General features: G+C 45.6%; 1 protein-coding gene across 1 annotated transcript; it reads right to left on the reverse strand.

Annotated features, from left to right (window-relative positions):
• Nucleotides 1-267: 267 nt before the first annotated feature.
• On the reverse strand, nt 268-25,010 carry LOC110528103 (ATP-dependent 6-phosphofructokinase, muscle type). Its single transcript, XM_021609920.2, has 23 exons — nt 24,899-25,010; nt 24,695-24,799; nt 20,714-20,787; nt 18,516-18,593; nt 17,351-17,540; nt 14,938-15,103; nt 14,811-14,855; nt 14,506-14,614; nt 14,251-14,346; nt 13,697-13,789; nt 13,336-13,461; nt 13,114-13,178; nt 12,962-13,025; nt 12,659-12,805; nt 5,304-5,374; nt 5,019-5,106; nt 4,643-4,795; nt 3,884-4,048; nt 3,694-3,755; nt 3,448-3,559; nt 1,852-1,951; nt 1,512-1,617; nt 268-1,148 (listed from the first exon to the last, which is right to left on the reverse strand). Exons 2-23 carry the CDS (start codon nt 24,783-24,785, stop codon nt 995-997), a joined length of 2,355 nt encoding a protein of 784 aa, XP_021465595.1. The 5' UTR covers nt 24,786-24,799; nt 24,899-25,010; the 3' UTR covers nt 268-994.
• Nucleotides 25,011-25,690: the final 680 nt, after the last annotated feature.

Genomic DNA, 25,690 nt, shown 5'->3' on the forward strand with positions numbered 1-25,690 from the left:
TACTTAGTGCAACCTTTCTGACTGGCTGTGAGACTACCTGTAGTTAGATAGAGGTCATCATATTGTGTACACACACGTTTGGTACACTTTATAACATTTGTAACTGAAGGAGAAAGAGTAAAGAGGGAAATGGTAATGGTTAAGCTTCATGACTCATAGAAACCAGGAGACCTTGCACTAGCAGGTGCCACGGTCTTCATCTCTTCTGTCAGTCATCATCATCATCATTGTTACCAATCAGCCTAAGAACATTTAGCCTTTTCAGCATTTTTGAACCCATACCTTACATTTTTTATTTGTTCAATTACTAAATTCATTACAATTTTATTATTTGGGTTGGCTGTACTTAGTCAGCCTATTAGGCATAATTTAATAAAAGACTATGTAAGTTATTGTGATAAACATTTGTCACATTTTCTATGCAATACATTGTTACTATTTTATCACTAAATATTCGATATTCATTAAAGATAGTACATTTGACATGATCTTTTATCATGTCATGTGTGTAGCAAAAAAACAAATAAAACCTCCAGAAATGAAGCAGAGTTTAATTACATATCCTAGTTCAGTTTCAATGCAAGAAAGAAGTCTTCATTTTGTAAACTGTTCTGCCATACAAATAGGGGAGAAAGCAGTGAGCCAGACACAGGAAACAGCACACGAGAGTGTCTTTGTGGCTTTGAGATAAAAGTGTTAGACTGACTCCACTGAGAGATCTGCACAGTATTGTTGCAGGGTTTCTGCAGAATGGTGTAGAATGACTTCTGTGATGTAGAACAGTTCAAAGCGCCACACATAAACTGTATGTACAGTCTCTTCCTCATAACCACTAGGACTACACTGAGATGCTACACACATCTGTTGACTGAATGGTTGACTGTTACCATCCCTTTCTCTTCATAGGAGTGGGTGGGCCGAGATGCAATACCAAGGGTCGGTATGTATGTGTTTATGTTAGGTTGTGTTTATATGTGTGTGTTTATTTGTTTGTTTACATTTTGCCCCCCTTGACTAGGCCTGTCTTCTTGATGACATGCTCCATGGCAGTCACCTCAGAGGTGTCCATTTCCACAGTGTCATATTTGGCCAGGATTTTCAGGATGGGCCTTAGCCTCAGCCACCACTCTGTCTTTGGGATACGGTGCCTATGGAGGGAGGAGGGAAGGGTGGAGTGAGGGAGAAGAGGGGGAGGAGAGAGAAGACAGGGTGGTGGAAGAGGGGAGTGAGGAGGAGGACAAAGGGATCAGAGGAAGAAAACAGGAAATAGAGGGAAAAAAAACAAGGGAAATGCTAGAAGGAACTGTGAGCAATCTGTTCAAAGAAACATTTGATGGTTCTAAATGGATTGGCATAGACTTCCAGACAACAGCACTTTCAACTTAACTACCATTGGTCGTCAGTAAAAACCCAATTGAACTCAATGTGGAACGCATAAAGAATAGTCACAAACAGGAGGGAGAAGGAGGAGAGACAGGAAGTGTGGAAACAGAGGGATGACTAGGACTTACTCAAAGTCAGTGTCATCCTTGAGGGAAGCCAGGGGCTGGAAGACCAGGGATCTCTTCTTCATGCCCAGCACACAGGCTGAGTCTGGCATGTTGGCAAAGATACGACCTGGGGACACAAAGAGGGCCAGCATCAGTATAGGAGGGCAGTAGCCTGGCTGATCCCAGACCTGTTTGTATGGGATTTATCCAGCTCCTCTCTCATGGCTGGACAATAGTAGTCAGAGGAGCAAGTTATGAAGACATTGTGCTTCTTGATGGAAAAAGTATTGAGGTGATCGAAGAAATTAAGTCAATTCCATATGCTTGAAGACATTTGGTCCAGCGTGTCAATGATCCTCACCGTGTCTGTAGCACTCCTTCAGCTTGTTAGTCAGCCACAGGACAGACTTGGATCCCATCTTGGTACCAAAATTCCTGTCAAAGGGGCTGGGGGTTCCACCCTGGTGGTGAGACACAGAGAAAGAGAGAGAGACATTGAGAGAGAGAGAGCAAGAGAGCAAGAGAGAGAGAGATAGAGGGGGAGAGAGAAAGATAGATAGATTGTGAGAGAGAGAGAGAGAGAGAGAGAGAGGGGGAGAGAGAAAGTGAGATAGATTGTGAGAGAGAGAGAGAGAGATAGAGAGAGAGAGGTGTTCCCATATGAGCATATACATAAATTGATTCCAGGGAAAAAATATAATATATATATATATACACTGAGTGTACAAAATACAAGAACACCTGCTCTTTCCATGACATAGACTGACCAGGTGAATCCAGGTGAAAGCTATGATCCCTTATTGATGTCATTTCAATCAGTGTAGATGAAGGGGAGGAGAAAGGTTAAATAAGATTTTTTAAGCCTTGACACAGTTGAATGCCAAGAGATTTAAGAGAGACAAGAGATTTAAGTGCCTTTGAACAGGGTATGGTAGTAGGGGCCAGGCACACCAGTTTGAGTGTGTCAAGAACTACAACGTTGCCTGGGATTTCACACTCAACAGTTTATGTGTGTATCAAGAATGGTCCACCAAACAAAGGACATCCAGCCAACTTGACATAACTGTGGGAAGCACTGGAATCAACATGGGCCAGCATCCCTGTGGAAGGCTTTCGACACCTTGTGTAGTCTATGCCAGACGAAAGGAAGCTGTTCTGAGGGCAAAAGGCAACTCAATATTAGGAACTCAGTGTACAAAACATTTTAGGGATGGGAAAAACGCTTTCGGTATTAACTAAAACAACTAAAACCAGATATAAAGTATGTGGAAAAGATAATGGACCTATATATATATATATATATATATATATATATATATATATATTTTTTTTTTTATCTTTAAGAACTAACAATCACCAAATAAAAATTTGACAGTCAGGGAAAATATAATAAAAAAATACATTTAACAGCATATATTTTGATCTCTAAAATGCAACCAAGGGCCAACAGTACCCCCTGCCTCACCCCCTGCCACACCCCCTGCCACACCCCCTGCCATGCCCTCTGCCTCGCCCCCTGCCAGACTCCCTGCCACGCCCCCTGCCACACCCCATGCCACGCCCCCTGCCACACCCCCTGCCACACCCCCTGCCTCACCCCCTGCCACACCCCCTGCCATGCCCTCTGCCTCGCCCCCTGCCAGACTCCCTGCCACGCCCCTTGCCACACCCCATGCCACGCCCCCTGCCCCACCCCCTGCCTCACCCCCTGCCATGCCTTCTGCCTCGCCCCCTGCCAGACTCCCTGCCACGCCCCCTGACACACCCCCTGCCACGCCCCCTGCCTCACCCCCTGCCTCACCCCCTGCCATGCCCTCTGCCTCGCCCCCTGCCAGACTCCCTGCCACGCCCCCTGCCACACCCACCACCTAAGCCCCTTTATGATCCAAAAAACCCCTGGAATCCTTATATTACTTCAGAAAGTCCATGAAACAGCTAGAAGAAGCATCCATCAGACCTGCTGCATGTGTCCTAAGACATTCATCCTGCAGTCGAACGTGCCCTTTCCCTCCTCTGAGTACAGGTTGTAGAGGAACTGTGTGGTGTAGTTCTCATTGGCATTAGAGTTTCTGTGGGCAGGAGGAGGGCGGTATTATTATAAGACAATCCATAATTTGTTAGTTGTAGTAACAAGAGAAACAAGAGAATGATAATGTCTGAGGGATATCAGGCAAGGATGTGTTTTTGAGGAGAGCATACCCACCTGAGAATGAGGCCTCTCTTCACTGAGGTCTTCATCTTTTCTATCAGATGCTCCACGTTCAGCTACAATAAAACAATACAACAGTAAAACCATGATTCAACAGCCCAAGGTCCCCATTTTTTGGGATATGTCTGAAATATACCACATAATCTATCCATCCATCTGTGTTATTCTGAATATGGCCTCTGACCTCTAGGTCACGGATATGGAAAGGCTCTTCATAGATGTAGGCATCATCAGCCCCAGATGACAAGCCAGCCATGGTTGCTAAGTAACCGCAGTATCCCCCCATGGTCTCAATGATGAACACTCTCCTCTTAGTGCCAGCAGCAGACTGCTTTATCCTGTCGCAAGTCTGACAGAGGAAAGAAGAGAAAGAAAGAGAGGGGCAAGTATGAGGAGGGATGTGTGTCTGGGTATTGTCATATGTGTATTTAAACCTTTGTGTGTATGGGGTACAGTGTGTTTGTGTGAGTTTGTCTGCATGTGAGTATCTGGGGTACAGTGTGTGTGTGTGTGTGTGTGTGTGTTTGCCTGCATGTGTGTATTTGGGGTACAGTGTGTGTGTGTGTGTGTGTGTGTGTGTGTGAGAGTGTGTGTTTGTCTGCATGTGTGTATCTGGGGTACAGTGTGTGTGTGTGTGTGTGTGTGTGTTTGCCTGCATGTGTGTATCTGGGGTACATCGTGTGTGTGCGTCAAATCAAATGTTATTTGTCAGATGCGCTGAATTAAATGGGTGTAGACTTTACCGTGAAATGCTTGTTGGGAGTCCTTCCCAACGGTGCAGAGTAAATAAAATACATTGTAACACAAGAGGAATAAAATACACAGAATGAATCTATATACAGGGAGTATCAGTACCAGATCAATGTGCAGAGGTACGAAGTATTTGAGTTAGATATGCACATAAAGGCAGGGTAAAGTGACGAAGCATCAGGACATGTCTGACCATGGTGATGGTGTTGAGGGCGGTGTCAGCTCCGATGCTGAAGTCCGATCCAGGAACATTGTTAGAGACGGTGGCGGGAATGACCACCATGGGGATACACAGCTCCTCGTACATCTCCCTGGCTGTCACCAGCTCCAGACCACCCAGATACGCCTGACAAGGAGACAACGGCATCAACATCTGGATTAGGCATCAACAGACATGACAATATTCATGATACTAATAGTTTGTCAACTATAGTGCTTATGCTTAATGAATATGTTCAATCAAGAATATTTGTACACTTATACTTTAAGGACCGATTCTATGAAGTGTCATGATGGTGGGCCAGTGAACCATCATAACACTCTCTCTAATCCAACCCCTTGATCCTCACCTCAAAGCCTCCGATGATGATCAGAGAATGGATGTTGAACTTGGTAATGTTCAGGCTGATTTGCTCAATGTTTTTACCTGGCAGGTGTCTTCACACCAGAGAGGAGAAACAGAGAGTTAAATGTGACCATCTGGTTAATCTGTCAACAGAAGCTTCTATTCCTATAATTAGGGCCTTGTGTTCATCCTAAACATGTGACTTTGAGCTTTTCCTGGACAGGTCACATGGTCAGGAAGACCTCGAGGCACTACATAGTGGTGTGTGTGCTCTGTGGAGATGTCTTACCTCTTGGTACCGAGATTGGACCCTCCCTTCCCAGTCCATCCACCCACTTGAGCCCAGATGATAGGCTCAATCTGGAGAAGAGGAAAGCGAGATGAGTATGATATGTTTGTGCGTGTGCACATGCGTGTGTGTCATTTGTGTTGAGCTGTCCAACAACTTGGCAATGAACTGATGTTCCTGAGGACGTCACTTGTTCACTTCCCTTTGCTGAATTTAAAGGAAATTATTAGTATAAGAAAATGGTGGAAACCTCCACTAGCCCAGGCCTCCACCAATCCAATGGGCCCCGATTCTGACCCGAGTTTAGAGTGCGTAAATGGAATAGAATTCCCTTTTTATGCACTTTTCTCTCTATGCCTTTTCTGGCCTTGAACTTAAGCATGAGAATAGTGTGCTATTCACCTGCTATTCATTTTGGTTGGGATCAAATAAATGAAGATGTGGTGGAGGTGTGTGTACAGACACACCATATTCTGACCTTGACTTAATTCCCTAATAATTCCACCCCCTTTATGTGCCAGAAAACCATGAATAAGGTCTAGTGAACCTACCAGTTCCAAGTGGAAAAAGCATCTACTTCATTTTTTACAATATAAATAACACCATTCTCCATGCTCTGTCCTTTACAACTTGATAAGAGCTATTGAAAATAGATGGGTAAATGAGTAATCTGTTTGGATAAGGGAATTGTAAATATAAATGACACTTGTTATAGATATATTTGACCTTCTAATGGCTGGAGACAAATGTGAAACCGGTCATATGGCAGTAAACTAAAGCATATCAACATATCAACTTTCCCTCAGTAAAGTTGAAATGATGTGCCATTACGCAGAATTTTAATTGTACGCTTTTAAGTTGGAGGAATGGGCACTCTGGATTGTCTTAATTATAGGCTCCCCTGACTTTCTCTGCTTCCTATTTCTATCATGTTGAATATTAGCCAGTATCAGTATCGACTGTCAGTAGGCCTAATAACAACACATATTACACTGCTAATTCACTGTTAGTTCTCTTCAGTCGGTATAGACTTCATTATCATTCCATTTAATTCCATTGTTTTGTTTACCTTAATTTGCTTCCTCTGTAAATGCTGTCACTGCCGCGTGGTTGTTGCTGAGGATCATTAGTAACAGTTGATAATATAAACATGACATCTAGGCTAATTAACTCGTTCGGAGCACAGACCAAGCCGTAACTGTCAGGTGCGTGAATGAGGACCCAAAAGCGAATTAACAAAACAGAGTTTCTTTAATGACGAAACACACGTAGGCTCAGATGGACAGGCAGATTCCGACAGGACAGGACAAGGTTAGCTGAACAGGCAGATTCCGACAGGACAGGACAAGGTTGCAGCAAACACGACGATAGTCTGGTTCAGGCATGAGTAACACAAACGAGAATCCGACAAAGACAGAAACAGGAACAGAGAGAGATATAGAGACCTAATCAGAGGGAAAAAGGGAACAGGTGGGAAAAGGGGTGAACGAGGTGGTTAGGGAAGACAAGGAACAGCTGGGGGAAAGAGGGGAAGAAAAGGTAACCTAATACGACCAGCAGAGGGAGACAGGGTGAGGAGAAAGAACAGGAACAAGACACAACATGACAATACATGACAGTACCCCCCCACTCACCGAGCGCCTCCTGGCGCACTCGAGGAGGAAACCTGGCGGCAACGGAGGAAATCATCGATCAGCGAACGGTCCAGCACGTCCCGAGAGGGAACCCAACTCCTCTCCTCAGGACCGTACCCCTCCCAATCCACTAGGTACTGGTGACCACGGCCCCGAGGACGCATGTCCAAAATCTTACGGACCCTGTAGATAGGTGCGCCCTCGACAAGGATGGGGGGGGGGGGGGGGGGGAGACGAGCGGGGGCGCGAAGAACGGGCTTAACACAGGAGACATGGAAGACCGGGTGGACGCGACGAAGATATCGCGGAAGAAGAAGTCGCACTGCGACAGGATTAATGATCTGAGAAATACGGAACGGACCAATGAACCGCGGGGTCAACTTGCGAGAAGCTGTCTTAAGGGGAAGGTTCTGAGTGGAGAGCCAAACTCTCTGACCGCGACAATATCTAGGACTCTTAGTTCTACGCTTATTAGCAGCTCTCACAGTCTGCGCCCTATAACGGCAAAGTGCAGACCTGACCCTCTTCCAGGTGCGCTCGCAACGTTGGACAAAAGCCTGAGCGGAGGGGACGCTGGACTCGGCGAACTGAGATGAGAACAGCGGAGGCTGGTACCCGAGGCTACTCTGAAAAGGAGATAGCCCGGTCGCAGACGAAGGAAGCGAGTTGTGGGCGTATTCTGCCCAGGGGAGCTGTTCTGACCAAGACGCAGGGTTGCGAAAAGAAAGACTGCGTAAGATGCGACCAATAGTCTGATTGGCCCGTTCTGCTTGACCGTTAGACTGGGGGTGAAAGCCGGAAGAGAGACTGACGGAAGCCCCAATCAAACGGCAAAACTCCCTCCAAAATTGAGACGTGAATTGCGGACCTCTGTCCGAAACGACGTCTGACGGAAGGCCATGAATTCTGAAAACATTCTCGATGATGATTTGTGCCGTCTCTTTAGCAGAAGGAAGCTTAGCAAGGGGAATAAAATGAGCCGCCTTAGAGAACCTATCGACAACCGTAAGAATAACAGTCTTCCCCGCTGACGAAGGCAGTCCGGTGACAAAATCTAAGGCGATGTGAGACCACGGTCGAGAGGGAATGGGAAGCGGCCTGAGACGGCCGGCAGGAGGGGAGTTACCGGACTTAGTCTGCGCGCAGACCGAACAAGCAGCCACGAAACGACGCGTGTCATGCTCCCGGGTGGGCCACCAAAAACGCTGGCGAATGGAAGCAAGCGTACCCCGAACGCCAGGGTGGCCGGCTAACTTGGCAGAGTGAGCCCACTGAAGAACGGCCAGACGAGTAGGAACGGGAACGAAAAGAAGGTTCCTAGGACAAGCGCGCGGCGACGGAGTGTGAGTGAGTGCTTGCTTTACCTGCCTCTCAATTCCCCAGACAGTCAACCCGACAACACGCCCCTCAGGGAGAATCCCCTCAGGGTCAGTGGAGGCTACTGAAGAACTGAAGAGACGAGATAAAGCATCAGGCTTGGTGTTCTTAGAGCCCGGACGATAAGAAATCACGAACTCGAAACGAGCGAAAAACAGCGCCCAGCGCGCCTGACGCGCATTAAGTCGTTTGGCAGAACGGATGTACTCAAGGTTCCTATGGTCAGTCCAAACGACAAAAGGAACGGTCGCCCCCTCCAACCACTGTCGCCATTCGCCTAGGGCTAAGCGGATGGCGAGCAGTTCGCGGTTTCCCACATCATAGTTACATTCCGACGGCGACAGGCGATGAGAAAAATACGCGCAAGGATGGACCTTGTCGTCAGAGAGGGAGCGCTGAGAAAGAATGGCTCCCATGCCCACCTCTGACGCGTCAACCTCGACAACGAACTGTCTAGAGACGTCAGGTGTAACAAGGATAGGTGCGGATGTAAAACGATTCTTGAGGAGATCAAAAGCTCCCTGGGCGGAAACGGACCACTTAAAGCACGTCTTGACAGAAGTAAGGGCTGTGAGAGGAGCTGCCACCTGACCGAAATTACGGATGAAACGACGATAGAAGTTCGCGAAGCCGAGAAAGCGCTGCAGCTCGACGCGTGACTTAGGGACGGGCCAATCAATGACAGCTTGGACCTTAGCGGGATCCATCTTAATGCCTTCAGCGGAAATAACAGAACCGAGAAATGTGACGGAGGAGGCATGAAAAGTGCACTTCTCAGCCTTCACAAAAAGACAATTCTCTAAAAGGCGCTGGAGGACACGTCGAACGTGCTGAACATGAATCTGGAGTGACGGTGAAAAAATCAGGATATCGTCAAGGTAAACGAAAACAAAGATGTTCAGCATGTCTCTCAGGACATCATTGACTAATGCCTGAAAGACAGCTGGAGCGTTAGCGAGGCCGAAAGGAAGAACCCGGTATTCAAAGTGCCCTAACGGAGTGTTAAACGCCGTCTTCCACTCGTCCCCCTCCCTGATGCGCACGAGATGGTAAGCGTTACGAAGGTCCAACTTAGTGAAAAACCTGGCTCCCTGCAGGATCTCGAAGGCTGAAGACATAAGAGGAAGCGGATAACGATTCTTCACTGTTATGTCATTCAGCCCTCGATAATCTATGCAGGGGCGCAGGGACCCGTCCTTCTTCTTAACAAAAAAAACCCCCGCTCCGGCGGGAGAGGAGGAGGGGACTATGGTACCGGCGGCAAGAGCTACAGACAAATAATCTTCGAGAGCCTTACGTTCGGGAGCCGACAGAGAGTATAGTCTACCCCGGGGGGGAGTGGTTCCCGGAAGGAGATCAATACTACAATCATACGACCGGTGTGGAGGAAGAGAGGTGGCCCTGGACCGACTGAACACCGTGCGCAGATCGTGATATTCCTCCGGCACCCCTGTCAAATCACCAGGCTCCTCCTGTGAAGAAGAGACAGAGGAAACAGGAGGGACAGCAGACATTAAACATTTCACATGACAAGAGACGTTCCAGGAGAGGATAGAATTACTAGACCAATTAATAGAAGGATTATGACAAACTAGCCAGGGATGGCCCAAAACAACAGGTGTAAAAGGTGAACGAAAAATTAAAAAAGAAATGGTTTCGCTATGATTACCAGAGACAGTGAGAGTTAAAGGTAGCGTCTCACGCTGAATCCTGGGGAGAGGACTACCATCCAAGGCGAACAAGGCCGTGGGCTCCCTTAACTGTCTGAGAGGAATGTCATGTTCCCGAGCCCAGGTCTCGTCCATAAAACAGCCCTCCGCCCCAGAGTCTATCAAGGCACTGCAGGAAGCTGACGAACCGGTCCAGCGTAGATGGACCGACAAGGTAGTGCAGGATCTTGAAGGAGAGACAGGAGTAGTAGCGCTCACCAGTAGCCCTCCGCTTACTGATGAGCTCTGGCTTTTACTGGACATGAAGTGGCAAAATGACCAGCGGAACCGCAATAGAGACAGAGGCGGTTGGTGATTCTCCGTTCCCTCTCTTTAGTCGAGATGCGGATACCTCCCAGCTGCATAGGCTCAGCACCCGAGCCGGCAGAGGAAGATGGTAGTGATGCGGAGAGGGGGGCAACGGAGAACGCGAGCTCCTTTCCACGAGCTCGGTGACGAAGATCAACCCGTCGCTCAATGCGAATAGCGAGTTCAATCAAGGAATCCACGCTGGAAGGAACCTCCCGGGAGAGAATCTCATCCTTTACCTCTGCGCGGAGACCCTCCAGAAAACGAGCGAGCAAAGCCGGCTCGTTCCAGCCACTGGAGGCAGCAAGAGTGCGAAACTCAATAGAGTAGTCTGTTATGGATCGATTACCTTGACATAGGGAAGACAGGACCCTGGAAGCCTCCTCCCCAAAAACAGATCGATCAAAAACCCGTATCATCTCCTCCTTAAAGTCCTGATACTGGTTAGTACACTCAGCCCTTGCCTCCCAGATTGCCGTGCCCCACTCACGAGCCCGTCCAGTAAGGAGAGATATGACGTAGGCGATACGAGCAGTGCTCCTGGAGTAAGTGTTGGGCTGGAGAGAAAACACAATATCACACTGGGTGAGGAACGAGCGGCATTCAGTGGGCTCCCCAGAGTAACACGGCGAGTTATTGATTCTGGGCTCCGGAGATTCGAAAGCCCTGGAAGTGGCCGGTGGATCGAGGCGGAGATGGTGAACCTGTTCTGTGAGGTTGGAGACTTGGGTGGCCAGGGTCTCAACGGCATGTCGAGCAGCAGACAATTCCTGCTCGTGTCTGCCTAGCATCGCTCCCTGGATCTCGACGGCTGAGTGGAGAGGATCCGAAGTCGCTGGGTCCATTCTTGGTCGGATTCTTCTGTCAGGTGCGTGAATGAGGACCCAAAAGCGAATTAACAAAACAGAGTTTCTTTAATGACGAAACACACGTAGGCTCAGATGGACAGGCAGATTCCGACAGGACAGGACAAGGTTAGCTGAACAGGCAGATTCCGACAGGACAGGACAAGGTTGCAGCAAACACGACGATAGTCTGGTTCAGGCATGAGTAACACAAACGAGAATCCGACAAAGACAGAAACAGGAACAGAGAGAGATATAGAGACCTAATCAGAGGGAAAAAGGGAACAGGTGGGAAAAGGGGTGAACGAGGTGGTTAGGGAAGACAAGGAACAGCTGGGGGAAAGAGGGGAAGAAAAGGTAACCTAATACGACCAGCAGAGGGAGACAGGGTGAGGAGAAAGAACAGGAACAAGACACAACATGACAATACATGACAGTAACAGTTTGAACCTGACACATGGCGCAAAACTTGGCGGTGTCATCACACAGTTCCTTAGTTAGCGCAGGCAACAAACGAGAGTATAGCCTAATTGTCACGCCCTGACCTTAGTGATCTTTTTATGTCTCTATTTTGGTTTGGTCATGGTGTGATTTGGGTGGGCATTCTATGTTCTATTTTCAATGTTTTTGTATTTCTTTGTTTTGGCCGGGTATGGTTCTCAATCAGGGACAGCTGTCATTCGTTGTCTCTGATTGTGAATCATACTTAGGTAGCCTTTTTCCCTTTGTTATTTGTGGGAAGTTATTTTTGTTAGTGGCACTATAGCCCTGTAAGCTTCACGGTTGTTTCTTCGTTTGTTGTTTTGTTGGCGACATTTGAAATAAAAAGGAAAATGTACGCTCACCACGCTGCACTTTGGTCCACTTCTTTCGAAGGCCGTGACACTAATATTGTACACTATTCTTTTGTGCGTAAAAGCTCTCCAAAACTGTTTTTTATGATTCATAAATACTTACCCTAAATAATCGACAAACATTTTTCCCTACCAATTGATGCTGAAACGGAGAGGAATCTGCATATATTTAGATGGCTTTCTTTCATTGAGCCCTAATATTCTGAACCCGTTCTCTCGATATATTCTAGTGAGTCTGTTGACAAAATTATAACTAAAAGGCACACCGTATTGAAAGGGATGGCTTAAGATAAATGTACTGAAAATGTTATTGAATGAAAACTCAAAAAGAAAATGTGTTTGCCAGCAAGTGGAAGGGATTTCAGCACTTGAATTAAATGTATTCAGCGTGTGCAAGGGAACCACGCCTGCAAAGCCCATTACACTCGTTCACTGAGAAGTGCATAGGAAAGGTGTGTGTAAGAAAGACATCATTTCCTAAATTGGAATCAGGCCCTACGATTTGTGGGAAGTAGTGAAGGAGTGCACCCTTCAAGAGATAGGAGATATTATTGGGATGCACCCAGTGACTCCTAACAGCTTGAACAAGTTGTCCACTACAGGAAATCCTCAGGTGGAATGACCCACCTGTCCGTTAGCCAGGCCGTCAAAGCCGTCATGTACAGCTAGCATCTGATGTCCCTGGATGATACCGACTCTGACAGCTGCACGCACTGCTGCATTCATCCCAGCACAGGGGGCGCCAACATTTATAATGGCAATGTTGATGTTGCTCTGAGAGAGGGAGAACAGGAGAGAGAGGATGTATTTTGGGCGCAACATGATTATAAGAACTACACTGTGGGAAAAAAGTCCTATAACGCCTTCAAATGTGCAACCAGTTGCCCAAACACGTGACCAAGACAGAAAGAAAAAGAAAATGCTGCTCACCTTCATTTCTGGGGGGGTCACGTGAGCCAGCATTTTGTATGTGTCCCAGTTATTCTGAAAGCTCCTACAAACAGACAGTGAAAGAAAATGACCAACGGTTTAGATCTCAAAGTGCAAATAAAGGAATAAAAGAAGCCAAGTAAAAGGCTCACTTTCCCCTGAGCTTTACAGCATCTTCAAATCTCCCCTCAGTCATGGCTACGGTCACATCTTTAGTCTGAGAGAAAGAGAGAGAGGCAGGAAGGGGGTAATGGAGCGAGGAGAGAATTAAAATGTTAGATAGGAAATAGAACTCTCTGTGGATAATAAAGGTGATTTATCAACAATAAGAGAGGAAATATAACAGTTTGATGTGGCGTAGGTGTATAGCTCACCACTTGGACACACTCCATGAGAGGCAGCCTGACGGCCATGTTCCCAGAAAGACTGACAACACAGGCTGGGGTTTCTGGGGTGGCCTCCAAAAGAGCCATCACAGCCTCCACACCCATCCTGCTACCCTGGGGGATAGAAAGAGAGAGAGCGAGAGAGAGAGAGAGAGAGAGAGAGAGTGAGAGAGAGAGAGAGGATTAATTCATTAATTCATGAATAAAGGATTGATTATCATTACAGGAACATTACAGGCACTATATAATGACCCTGAAGGTCAAGAAAGATTAGACAACAGAGTGAAAATAATACAGGCAGAGACAGACTGATTGCCAGACACAAAGTGGTGACAGACAGATGGATTACCAGGATTCTGTCAAAAGCAGAGGGGGTGCCACCTCTCTGTACGTGTCCCAGGATTGTGGAACGGGTGTCGAAGCCAAGTTTCTTGGATACCAGCTGTATAGAGTGACACAGAGAGATTACAGCATCAGTCCTCTGTCAGATCACATTACGCTAGCCCGTTATAACCTTAACCATTAGGGGATCTGTGCCTGCATCCCATTCTCTATATTGGGAATAAAATGCCATTTGGGCCACGTTTCAAGTTGTATTAGTCATACTGTATATACGGAATGAATATGGTATCCAACCAAATGCTTACTTGCAGGTTCCTTCTGGACAATGCAACAACAATAATAAATAATAAAAGAATACAAACATAAAGTAAATGGCTCGGTAGAATAGAATTAATGTTTTTGCATAAGTATAGCAAGCAAAGTAATAATACAGAAATTGGGCCATAAAAAAGAAGAGTAGAGCAGGAACTAGCAATACACGAGCCCTCTTCATCACCGCCATCTCAGCCTGTTTCAGAGGTTAGGGCTAGCTTCTACTGACTGGGGGATGTCATATCTCACATTTTTGACTTGGTCACAGGTGATGGGTTTCTGGTTACGGTCCTGGGCTCCCTCTGCCAGAATGATGACGTTCAGACGAGAACCACGCCCCCTTTGCTGAGAGAGAGACGGAGAGAGAGCGTTGTTTTGAGTGTTAGTATATGAGGAAGAGAGAGGGTCAAAGAGATAAAGAGATGCTCAATCAGAAGAGGTGGAGAAAGGATTGAGGGATAGAAGAATAGAGGGATAGAGGGAGAAGGACAGGAGGTGTGGTACCGCAATCAATCTTTTGCACAAATGTTCCTCCCAGTTTTCCTCTGGGGGCATTTCTGGGATGAACACCCAGTCAGCACCACAGGCCAGAGCAGTCACCAGGGCCAGGTAGCTGTGGAGACAGAGAGCAATGTTAATACACACACAGGCACGCACAGATGCACACACGCATGCACGCACACACAGGCACGCACAGGCTCGTACGTAGACACACACACACACACACACACACACACACACACACACACACACACACACACACACACACACACACACACACACACACACACACACACACACACACGCACCCGCAGTGTCTGCCCATCACCTCCAGGATAAAGGTCCTCTGGTGACTGTCAACAGAAAAAAATGAAAGAGATTTACTCATGTTCACAAATGCCTTAATATTGGTGTGTGTGTGTGTTATGTGTGTACCTCTGTGCAGTAGTCGTGATGGCGTCCACCACCTCTATGATGCGGTGCAGGGCGGAGTCGGTGCCGATGGTCATGTCAGTGCCACAGAAGTCGTTGTCGATAGAGCCCACCATGCCCACGATGTTGAGATGAGAAGAACGATTAGCCTCCTCCGCTGAGATCTTTCCTGGTGGTAGACACACAAACTAGAAGACAACTCTCACATTTAATACACTACAGCCTGTGTGGCTCAGTTGGTAGAACATAGCCCTTGCAACATCCAGGTCGTGGGCTTGATGCCAGCTGGGGCCACCCATTTGAAAATAAATGCAAGCACTACTGTAAGTCACTTTGGATAAATTACTTGGGTCCACAAGGAGGCATTAAAGTATACTATAAGGAGCCACATATGGATCAGTTTAGGCTTTTAGATCATAAGGAATGATAACCTAATCCCCTCCTTTTAGGATTATCCACCGGATGTGTACCAAACTCACTAAAAGTGGCAGTAATAAAGCCTCTCTTGAAAAAGCCAAACCTTGACCCAGAAAATATAAAGAACTATCGGTCTATATCGAATCTCCCATTCCTCTCAAAAATGTTAGAAAAAGCTGTCGCGCAGCAACTCACTGCCTTCCTGAAGACAAACAATGTATACAAAATGCTTCAGTCTGGTTTTAGACCCCATCATAGCACTGAGACGGCACTTTTGAAGGTGGTAAATTACATTTTAATGGTGTCAGACCGAGGCTCTGCATCTGTCCACGTGCTCCTAGACCTTAGTGCTGCTTTTGATACCATCGATCACCACATTCTTTTGGAGAGATTGGAAACCCAAATTGACAAGTTCTGACCTGGTTTAGATCTTATCTGTCGGAAAGATATCAGTTTGTCTCTGTGGATGGTTTGTCCTCTGACAAATCAACTGTAAATTTCGGTGTTCCTCAAGGTTCTGTTTTAGGACCACTATTGTTTTCACTATATATTTTACCTCTTGGGGATGTCATTCGAAAACATAATGTTAACTTTTACTGCTATGCGGATGACACACAGCTGTACATTTCAATGAAACATGGTGAAGCCCCAAAATTGCCCTCGCTGGAAGCCTGTGTTTCAGACATAAGAAAGTGGATGGCTGCAAACTTTTTACTTTTAAACTCGGACAAAACAGAGATGCTTGTTCTAGGTCCCAAGAAACAAAGAGATCTTCTGTTGGATCTGAAAATTAATCTTGATGGTTGTACAGTCATCTCAAATAAAACTCTGGACCCTGATCTCTCTTTTGACGAACATATCAAGACAGTTTCAAGGACAGCTTTTTTCCATCTACGTAACAGTGCAAAAATCTGAAATGTTCTGTCCAAAAATGATGCAGGACAATTAATCCATGCATTTGTTACTTCTAGCTTAAACTACTGCAATGCTCTACTTTCTGGCTACCCGGATAAAGCACTAAATAAACTTCAGTTAGTGTTAAATACGGCAGCTAGAATCCTGACTAGAACCAAAAAATTTGATCATATTACTCCAGTGCTAGCCTCCCTACACTGGCTTCCTGTTAAGGCAAGGGCTGATTTCAAGATTTTACTGCTAACCTACAAAGCATTACATGGGCTTGCTCCTACTTATCTTTCCGATTTGGTCCTGCCGTACATACCTACACGTACACTACGGTCACAAATGCAGGCCTCCTAATTGTCCCTAGAATGTCTAAGCAAACAGCTGGAGGCAGGGCTTTTTCCTATAGAGCTCCATTTTTATGGAATGGTCTGCCTACCCATGTGAGAGACGCAGACTCGGCCTCAACCTTTAAGTCTTTATTGAAGACTCATGTCTTCAGTAGGTCCTATGATTAAGTGTAGTCTGAGCCCTAGGACCATGCCTCAGGACTACCTGGCATGATAACTCTTTGCTGTCCCCAATCCACCTGGCCGTGCTGCTGCTCCAGTTTCAACTGTTCTGCCTGCGGCTATGGAATTTACTCCTGAGGTGCTGACCTGTTGCACCCTCGACAACTACTGTGATTATTATTACTTGACCATGCTGGTCATTTATGATTATTTGAACATCTTGGACATGTTCTGTTATAATCTCCACCCGGCACAGCCAGAAGAGGACTGGCCACCCCTCATAGCCTGGTTCCTCTCTAGATTTCTTCCTAGGTTTTGGCCTTTCTAGGGAGTTTTTCCTAGCCATCGTGCATCTACACCTGCATGGCTTGCTGTTTGGGGTTTTAGGCTGGGTTTCTGCACAGCACTGAGATATCAGCTGATCTAAGAAGGGCTATATAAATTAATTTGATTTGAAATTTGATTTGATAATCTAAAACGTGACTGGTTGTAGTAGTGTGTTACATGAAGTTTTATAGTAGTTGGGTGCTTTTGAGTGAAGGTTGCTTGGTAATGTATTCTTTTTGGTGGCCCAGGTATCTCACCCCCTTTTGTCAGGTCAGCCAGCAGCTCGCTCCACTCTGTACGGAACTGGTTAGCACCAGTCAAGCTGCCATCACCGCCGATCACACACAGATTGGTGATGCCCAGTTTGACCAAGTTGCAGGCGGCCTTCAGACGTCCCCACTTCTCTTTGAAGTCCATACAGCGGGCACTGCCAATCACAGTTCCACCCTGAGAAGAGACAGTAGATGGGGCGGGATCAGTGAATGACACAAACAGAACCCACATAGTCTGCCAACAGAACACATTCAGTTGGGCTAAAAAAGAGGGAGAGATGGAGGAGGAAGTAGAGAAGGAAAGGATGTGGGTTATAGAGGGGGATGAGAGAGATTGTGGTTATGAATATAGTGTGTGTATGTGTGAGAGAGAGGGAGATACTTTTTGTCTTACTTTAATGAGCCATCCTCTACACTAAAAACACCACAAAAAGAGAGGGAGAGAGAGCGATAGAGAGAGAGAGCGAGAGAGAGAGAGAGAGAGAGGGAATGAGAGAGAAGGAAGGAGAGAGAGAGAAGGAAGGAGAGAGAGAAATAGAGAGAGAAAGGAAAGGAGGAAGATTAAACCCCAACCTCTCCTTCTGAAGCCCATTAAATCCAGTGAACTCTGACATTTGATTAGTTCCTCCTGGCCAGAGGGTCACTGGTCTAGGACCAGCTTGAGTTACAGAGGACAGATTCCACGTCCTTCACTGAAAGGTTACATTTGGTCAGGAACTAAGGAGAGCTCAAGACAGTGTGAGGGTGGAGGTAATTGGAGAGTGAGTGAGTGTGTATGTGTATGTGTGTGTGTGTGTGTGTGTGTGTGTGTGTGTGTGTGTGTGTGTGTGTGTGTGTGTGTGTGTGTGTGTGTGTGTGTGAGTGTGTGTGTGTGTGTGTGTGTGTGTGTGTGTGTGTGTGTGTGTGTGTGTGTGTGTGTGTGTGTGTGTGTGTGTGAGTGTATCTATGTGTGTGTGTGTGCACATGCGTATGTATGTGTCATGCATGTGCTTGCATGTTTTTGGGAGTGTCTGTGTGTCTATATACACGTGTGTCTATGAATGCATGTGGTGAATGTGTGTGAGTGTGTGCAAGCATGCTTTTTGTCTATGCATGTGATTTTGTGTGGGTGAGTGTGTGTGTGTATACTGTATACAATATGTGTGCTCACCAGATGCAGCATCATAGACACACTCTCCCAGGTGGCAAGTTTGATGTTGTCACCTCCATCCACCAGACCCTGGTAACCCTGGAGACGAAGACACAAACCTGTCACTCGCAGTCGTGGGAGTATCTAAGGTGAAACCCAGGGTAACTGAGGTGGCTTATCTGACAGACCTTTACGTTAAGGTAACGGGCATGGAAAATTGAAAGTACATCGCCCTTTCTCAAATCCAGTTCTTGGGGGCCTTAGCACTGCTGGTTTACATCCTATTCCCTCTAATCAGGGATTGATTGAAACTTGAAACACCAGGAAGGTGGAATCTCTGGGCAATAACATTCCTCAGTCAATTAAGTACCATGGAGTAGTAAATCCTACAGTGCTGTGGAGTTTGAGGCGCAGGTTGAAGTACCCCCATTGTAATCTGTATTATTTAAAGACCCAGTGCAGTCAAAATGGGATTTTCCAGTGTTTTATATACAGTACCAGTCAAAGGTTTGGACACACCTATTCATTCAAGGATCTTTCTTTATTTCTAAATTTTTTCTACAATTTTCTACATTAAAAATATGAAATAGCACACACACAATGAATCATGTATTAGCCAAAAAAGTGTTAAACAAATCAAAATATATTTTATATTATAGATTCTTCAAAGTAGCCACCTTTTGCCTTGATGATTGCATACTCTTGGCATTCTCTCAAGCAGCTTCATGAGGTAGTCACCTGGAATGCTTTTCCAACAGTCTTGAAGGAGTTCCCACATATGCTGAGCACTTGTTGGCTGCTTTCCCTTCACTCTGTGGTCCAACTCATCCGAAAACATCTCAATTGGGTTGAGGTCGGGTGATTGTGGAGGTCAGGTCATCTGATGCAACACTCCATCACTCTCCTTCTTGGTCAAACAGCCCTTACACAGTCTGGAGGTGTGTTGGGTCATCGGCCCAAGCAGGTCTGCTCTTCTTCTTGTTGTCCTTTAGTAGGGGTTTCTTTGCAGCAATTTGACCATGGAGGCCTGATTCACGCAGTCTCATCTGAACAGTTGATGTTGAGATGTGTTTGTTAATTTAACTCTGTGAAGCATTTATTTGGGCTACAATCTGAGGTGCAGTTAATTGACGATTTCTGAGGCTGTTAACTCTAATGAACTTATCCTCTGCAGCAGAGATAACTCTGGGTCTTCCTTTCCTGTGGCGGTCCTCATAAGAGCCAGTTTCATCATAGCGCTTGATGGTTTTTGCGACTGCACTTGAAGAAACTTGATTGACTGACCATCATGTATTAAAGTAATGATGGTCTGACATTTCGCTTTGCTTATTTGAGCTGTTCTTGCTATAATATGGACTTGGTATTTTACCAAATAGGGCTATCGTCTGTATACCACCCTTACCTTGTCACAACACAACTGATCGGCTCAAACGCATTATGAAGGAAAGAATATCCACCAATTAACTTTTAACAAGGCACACCTGTTAATTGAAATGCATTCCAGGTGACATTCCTGGTGACTCATGAAGCTGGTTGAGAGAATGCCAAGAGTGTGCAAAACTGTCATCAAGGCAAAGGGTGGCTACTTTGAAGAATCTCAAATATAAAATATATTTTGATTTAACACTTTTTTGGTTACTACATGATTCCATATGTGTTATTTCATAGTGTTGATGTCTTCACTATTATTATACAATGTAGAAAATAGTACAAATAAAGAAAAACCTTTGAATGAGTATGTGTGTCCAAACTTTTGACTGGTACTCTATATTTCATTTTCCACACTACGAGGTTGCAATAATAATGTGAAATTGTGAAAATTATGATAATGTACTTTTATTGTATGAGCTTTTTGTGAAGACTGCCTGAAATTTCAGCCTGTTGTGGTGGGATGGAGTTTTGGCCTGCCTGGTGACATCACCAGGTGGTTAATTAGTTAATAGACCAATAAGAAAGAGAGGTCCAAAACTTTCTGCCAATAACAGCTAGTTTTCAGTTTTCCCCTCCCCACTCAGACCACTCCCAGACAGTCCCAGCAAAATTCTTGCTTGAGAAATTGCTCTTTGCTAAAAAGTTATTTTTGTTTATTTTCACCATTTTAATTGAAAACAGTCACAGTGAGGTTGCATTGGACCTTTAACAGTTATAGACAATATTAGAGTATGGGTAACATGAAATAGTAGATGAGATGGGGTGGATGATACAAGTCAGGTACTAACCTCATGAACAAAGTAGACCTTGGCCCCAGTGTAGATGCCCATTCTGACTGTGGCCCTCACAGCAGCATTCATACCTGTAGCACAGAATGGTTGTTTAAACATCACTGACACAGTCCCACTTGCACAGGTGGTTTTGAACTATGACGCACAACACAGTGTGATTAAGCTTTCATGCTGTGTGCTACAAATTTGACATATGCATAATTATACTGAACAAAAATATAAACGCAACATGCAACAATTTCAAAGATTTTACTGAGTTACAGAAAATTGGTCAATTGAAATAAATTCTAATCTATGGACTTCACATGACTGGGAATACAGATATATGTTGGTCAAAGTTACCTTACTATAAAGGTAGGGGCATGAATCAGAAAACCAGTCAGTATCTGGTGTGACCACCATTTGCCTCATGCAGCGTAACACTTCTGCTTTGCATATAATTGATCAGGCTGTTGATTGTGGCCTGTGGAATGTTGTCCCTTTCCTCTTCAATGACTGTGTGATGTTGCTGGATATTGGCGGGAACTGGAATACACTGTTGTATACGTCAAGCCAGAGCATCCCAACCATGTTCAATGGGTGACATGTCTGGTGAGTATGCGGGCCATAGAGGAATTGGGACATTTTCAGCTTCCAGGAATTGTGTACAGATCCTTGGGCCTCAGGATCTTGTCATGGTACAGTATCTCTGTGCATTCAAATTGCCATTGATAAAATGCAATTGTATTCATTGTCCCTTGCTAATGCCTGTCCATACCATACTGTAACCCCAACACCAACATGGGGCACTTAGTTCACAACGTTGACATTAGAAAATCACGTGGTCTGTGGTTGTGTGGCCGGTTCGACGTACTACCAAATTCTCTAAAACAGCTTATGGTAGAGAAATGAACATTGAGTTATTTGGCAACAGCTCTGGTGGACATTCCTGCAGTCAGCATGCCACTTGCATGCTCCCTCAAGAGATCTGTGGCATTGTGTTGTGTGACTAAACTGCACATTTTAGAGTGGCCTTTCATTGTCCCCAGCACAAGATGCACCTGTGTAATGATCATGATGTTAATCAGCTTTTTTTTTTTACCTTTATTTAACTAGTCAAGTCAAGAACAAATTCTTATTTTCAATGATGGCCTAGGAACAGTGGGTTAACTGCCTGTTCAGGGGCAGAATGACAGATTTGTACCTTGTCAGCTTGGGGATTTGAACTTGCAACCTTCCGCTCAACCAATGCTCTAACCACTAGGCTACCCTGCCACCCCAACTTATTGATGTGCCACACCTGTCAGATGGATGGATTAGGAGAAATGCTCACCAACAGGGATGTATACAAATTTGTGCACATTTGAGAGAAATACTATTTTTGTGCGTAGAGACAATTTATGGGATTTTTTATTTCAGCTCATGAAACATAGGACCAACACTTTACATGTTGCGTTTATATTTTTGTTCAGTGTATATAGGAAACACCAGGGGCCAGCCACATTAGTACCAGAGTGACTGGTTTATATGGAAGCTAAATGGGCTAAATAACAGTTCAGGACCCCAGACAAGGTTAAACCCTCATAACAGCTGGTATCTCTTTACTCTATCACTTCATTCTTAACAGACTTGTCTAATTTTTGTGATTTTACTGAACAAATAAGCATGTACATGTACCCGATCATGATGATAATCATGTACTAGGGTCAAGAGGGTAGGGTTCAGGCTTAAAATGCATGCCCTTGTAGGGCTTGACTGTGAGTTCACATGGTCAGGAATAACTTGGGCCCCTGATCGTCATATATGGCTGAGAGGAACCATAGCATAGTGGAACACTGAAGAGTTCTCCTGTCACATTCACACAATTGGAATGACAATGCACTTTTAAGCTCTCCTGGGCATGTAGTTGGAATGTAACTGCCTATGTCTATGTGTCACTGAACTGGCAGGACAGACAAGGCAGACAGGGAGAGTAAGGCAGACAGGAGAGACAGGAGAGACAGGGCAGACAAGGCAGACAGGACAGACAGGAGAGACAGGGCAGACAAGGCAGACAGGACAGACAGGGAGAGTAAGGCAGACAGGACAGACAGGAGAGACGGGAGAGACAGGGCAGACAGGACAGACAGGAGAGACAGGACAGACAGGACAGACAGGGCAGACAAGGCAGACAGGACAGACAGGGCAGACAGGACAGACAGGACAGACAGGACAGACAGGAGAGACAGGAGAGACAGGGCAGACAGGACAGACAGGGCAGACAATGCAGACAGGACAGACAGGAGAGACAGGAGAGACAGGAGAGACAGGGAGAGTAAGGCAGACAGGACAGACAGGACAGACAGGACAGACAGGACAGACAGGGCAGACAGGACAGACAGGACAGACAGGAGAGACAGGACAGACAGGGCAGACAAGGCAGACAGGGAAAGTAATGCAGACAGGACAGACAGGAGAGACTGGACAGACAGGGCAGACAGGAGAGACAGGACAGACAGGGGAGAGAGGTGCATTTCACCAGCTCATTGTCTCAATAAACCAGCTCATTGTCTCAATACACCAGCTCATTGTCTCAATACACCAGCTCATTGTCTCAATACACTAGCTCATTGTCTCAATACACCAGCTCCAGTCTAAAGGGCAACACATGTGGATAGTGTGTCTGTTGAGGTGGCAAGAGTGTCTCCCCTTTCAACATGCATGGAGTAAAAAAATAGGTGGAAGAGGAGGGAGAGGATAGAGGAGGGATAGGGTGGCACACTTCACTATTCCTCCACCTCTCCATGTCATATGACAGAAAGGTCACCCCTCTAAAATTACCCCCCTCCAACAGACACTGAGAGATTGAGAGGGAAATAGAGGAAAGATAAAGATATGGGTGAACAGCCAGGGTGTTTAGAAATAGAATAAACAACAGAAAGAGAGAGAGAACCTTGGATTAACGTCTAGCCGACAAGAGCCACCCAGCTCCATAATGATGTAAAGTTCAGACAGACAGACAGCTCCCTGACATATGGTCATATGTGGTCAGCGGCAGACATCCCAAAGTTCCAAGGGGAGGTATTTATCATCCAGCTAAAGGTCAGGGGGAAGGCTTCTGGGATGTCCTAATAATCTTTCCTTTCTCCCGAAGTGTGTACTTGTTCTCTTCTATTGATTGATTTAAAACAAAATGACTGGTTTATGGAAACTCCCTCTAGCCATGCCTACACCAATCCAATGATTTTTAATTTGTGGGGAGTAGTGAACAAGTGTGAATGCTCCGCTGACCCTGGAAACCTTGGATGGAAGATTTCACGTTGCCCTTTCCATGTGATAAGATATCTTGGTGACAACCAAGAGGAGGGGTCTTTACGTGCCATGTCATACATGTAATACATCTCATATGTTCAACAGTGTGACAACATTTCCTTTTAATATCAGAACTCCTTATTCTACAATCATTACAGTTTCTTTAGTAGTGGGTGTGGCAAACTGTGGGACTGTAACTGTGACTGAACCACCCTGTCAACAGTTGGACTTCAAACCACAAGAATGAGAGGCATGCTTTCTATTAGTTGATACAGTACATATGTGCTGTGACACATTTCACTTTGAACAAAAATCCATGCATTTCTGTAGTACAGTCAGTCTATGCATCCCCCTGAAGTACAGCCATGACTTTGAACAGCACAAATTATATTTACAAATCACTTCTTACTTTAACTCCCTATAATCTATTGTTTTCCTACTCCAAATTCCATGAGAGCCTCTGAAAGCTCTGAGCGTGAATTATGGGAATTGTTGACTTGAAGTAAAACGTCTCACAGTTTGCTGCTGCCACATGCGAATGGGAACTGTTCCCAAATACTGATATTACTCTGGCCCGACTCAGCCACCTGCAGATTACCAACAAGCCTCTGGGCTGTCTGTCCTCCCTCATATTTCCCATGCCCTTGGAGCTGTAGCTTCCCCCTACCAGTCCCCTGGAACCCCCCTGCCCTCGACCGTCCCACTCACCCTGGGCATCGCCTCCGGAGGTCAGCACGGCGATGGAGCGGCCGATGCCCATCTTTCTGGGGTCTTTATGGGGTGCTTCATGATGTGCCATGGTCCTGGATCTGCCTGTGAATGGAGAAGGGAAAGAAAGACAAGATGGCAGAGAAGGATTAGCCTAGCCTATAGTGTGTGGTTTAATGCAGTAGAGTGTCTCTCTCCTCTCACCTCTTTCTCTCCTCTCACTCTCTCTGCCTGCCTGACTAGGAAAGTGACTGAATGGGACAGGGGGGGCGCAGTTTAACCCCCCCCCCTCTGCTTGACAGGAATCTGAGGCACGTGCGTGATGAGAGCCAGTGTTGTAAAAATACTTACAATGTTTTTGGGGGCTTCTGTACTTGACTATTTCTATTTTTGACACCTTTTACTTCACTACATTCCTTAAGAAAATATTATACTTTTTACTCCCTACATTTTCATTGACACCCAAAAGTACTTAAAATCAAATTTTATTTGTCACATGCGCCGAACACAACAGGTGTAGCCTTACTGTGAAATGCCGAAGCTATTAAGGAGCGTTTTAGATCTAGACTTGGCGCTCAGGTACTTGTTACATTTTGAGGTCTGTAAAATAGTCAAATTCACACACTTATCAATCAAACATCCCTGGTCATCCCTACCGCCTCTGATTTGGAAGACTCACTAAACACGCATGCTTCGTTTGTAAATGATGTCTGAATTTTGGAGTCTGCCCTTGGCTTTAGGTAAATTAATATAAGGAATTTGAAATGATTTATACTTTTACTTTTGCTTTTGATACTTAAATGTATTTTAAACCTGGGTGACTCACTTTTACTTGAGTCATTTTCTATTAAGGTATCTTTACTTTTACTCAAGTATGACGGTTGGGTACTTTTTCTACCACTGATGAGAGAGTGTGAACACACACAACCTCTCACGCCCACTTGTGCATTCACACACCACACACACATACACTTGTGTGCACGCGCACACACGCGC

Source organism: Oncorhynchus mykiss, chromosome 7 (genome assembly GCF_013265735.2).
Source record: "Oncorhynchus mykiss isolate Arlee chromosome 7, USDA_OmykA_1.1, whole genome shotgun sequence".
In the NCBI taxonomy this organism is placed as follows: Eukaryota; Metazoa; Chordata; class Actinopteri; order Salmoniformes; family Salmonidae; genus Oncorhynchus; species Oncorhynchus mykiss.

Coding starts and splice junctions, on each gene's coding strand:
- LOC110528103 (XM_021609920.2), bottom strand. CDS start 24,785: ATGGCACATCATGAAGCACCCCATAAAGACCCCAGAAAGATGGGCATC. Junction 5,375..12,658: donor ACGGCCTGGCTAACGGACAG/GTGGGTCATTCC, acceptor CCTCTTCTCCAG/ATTGAGCCTATCATCTGGGC. Junction 3,560..3,693: donor AAGAGAGGCCTCATTCTCAG/GTGGGTATGCTC, acceptor TCCTGCCCACAG/AAACTCTAATGCCAATGAGA.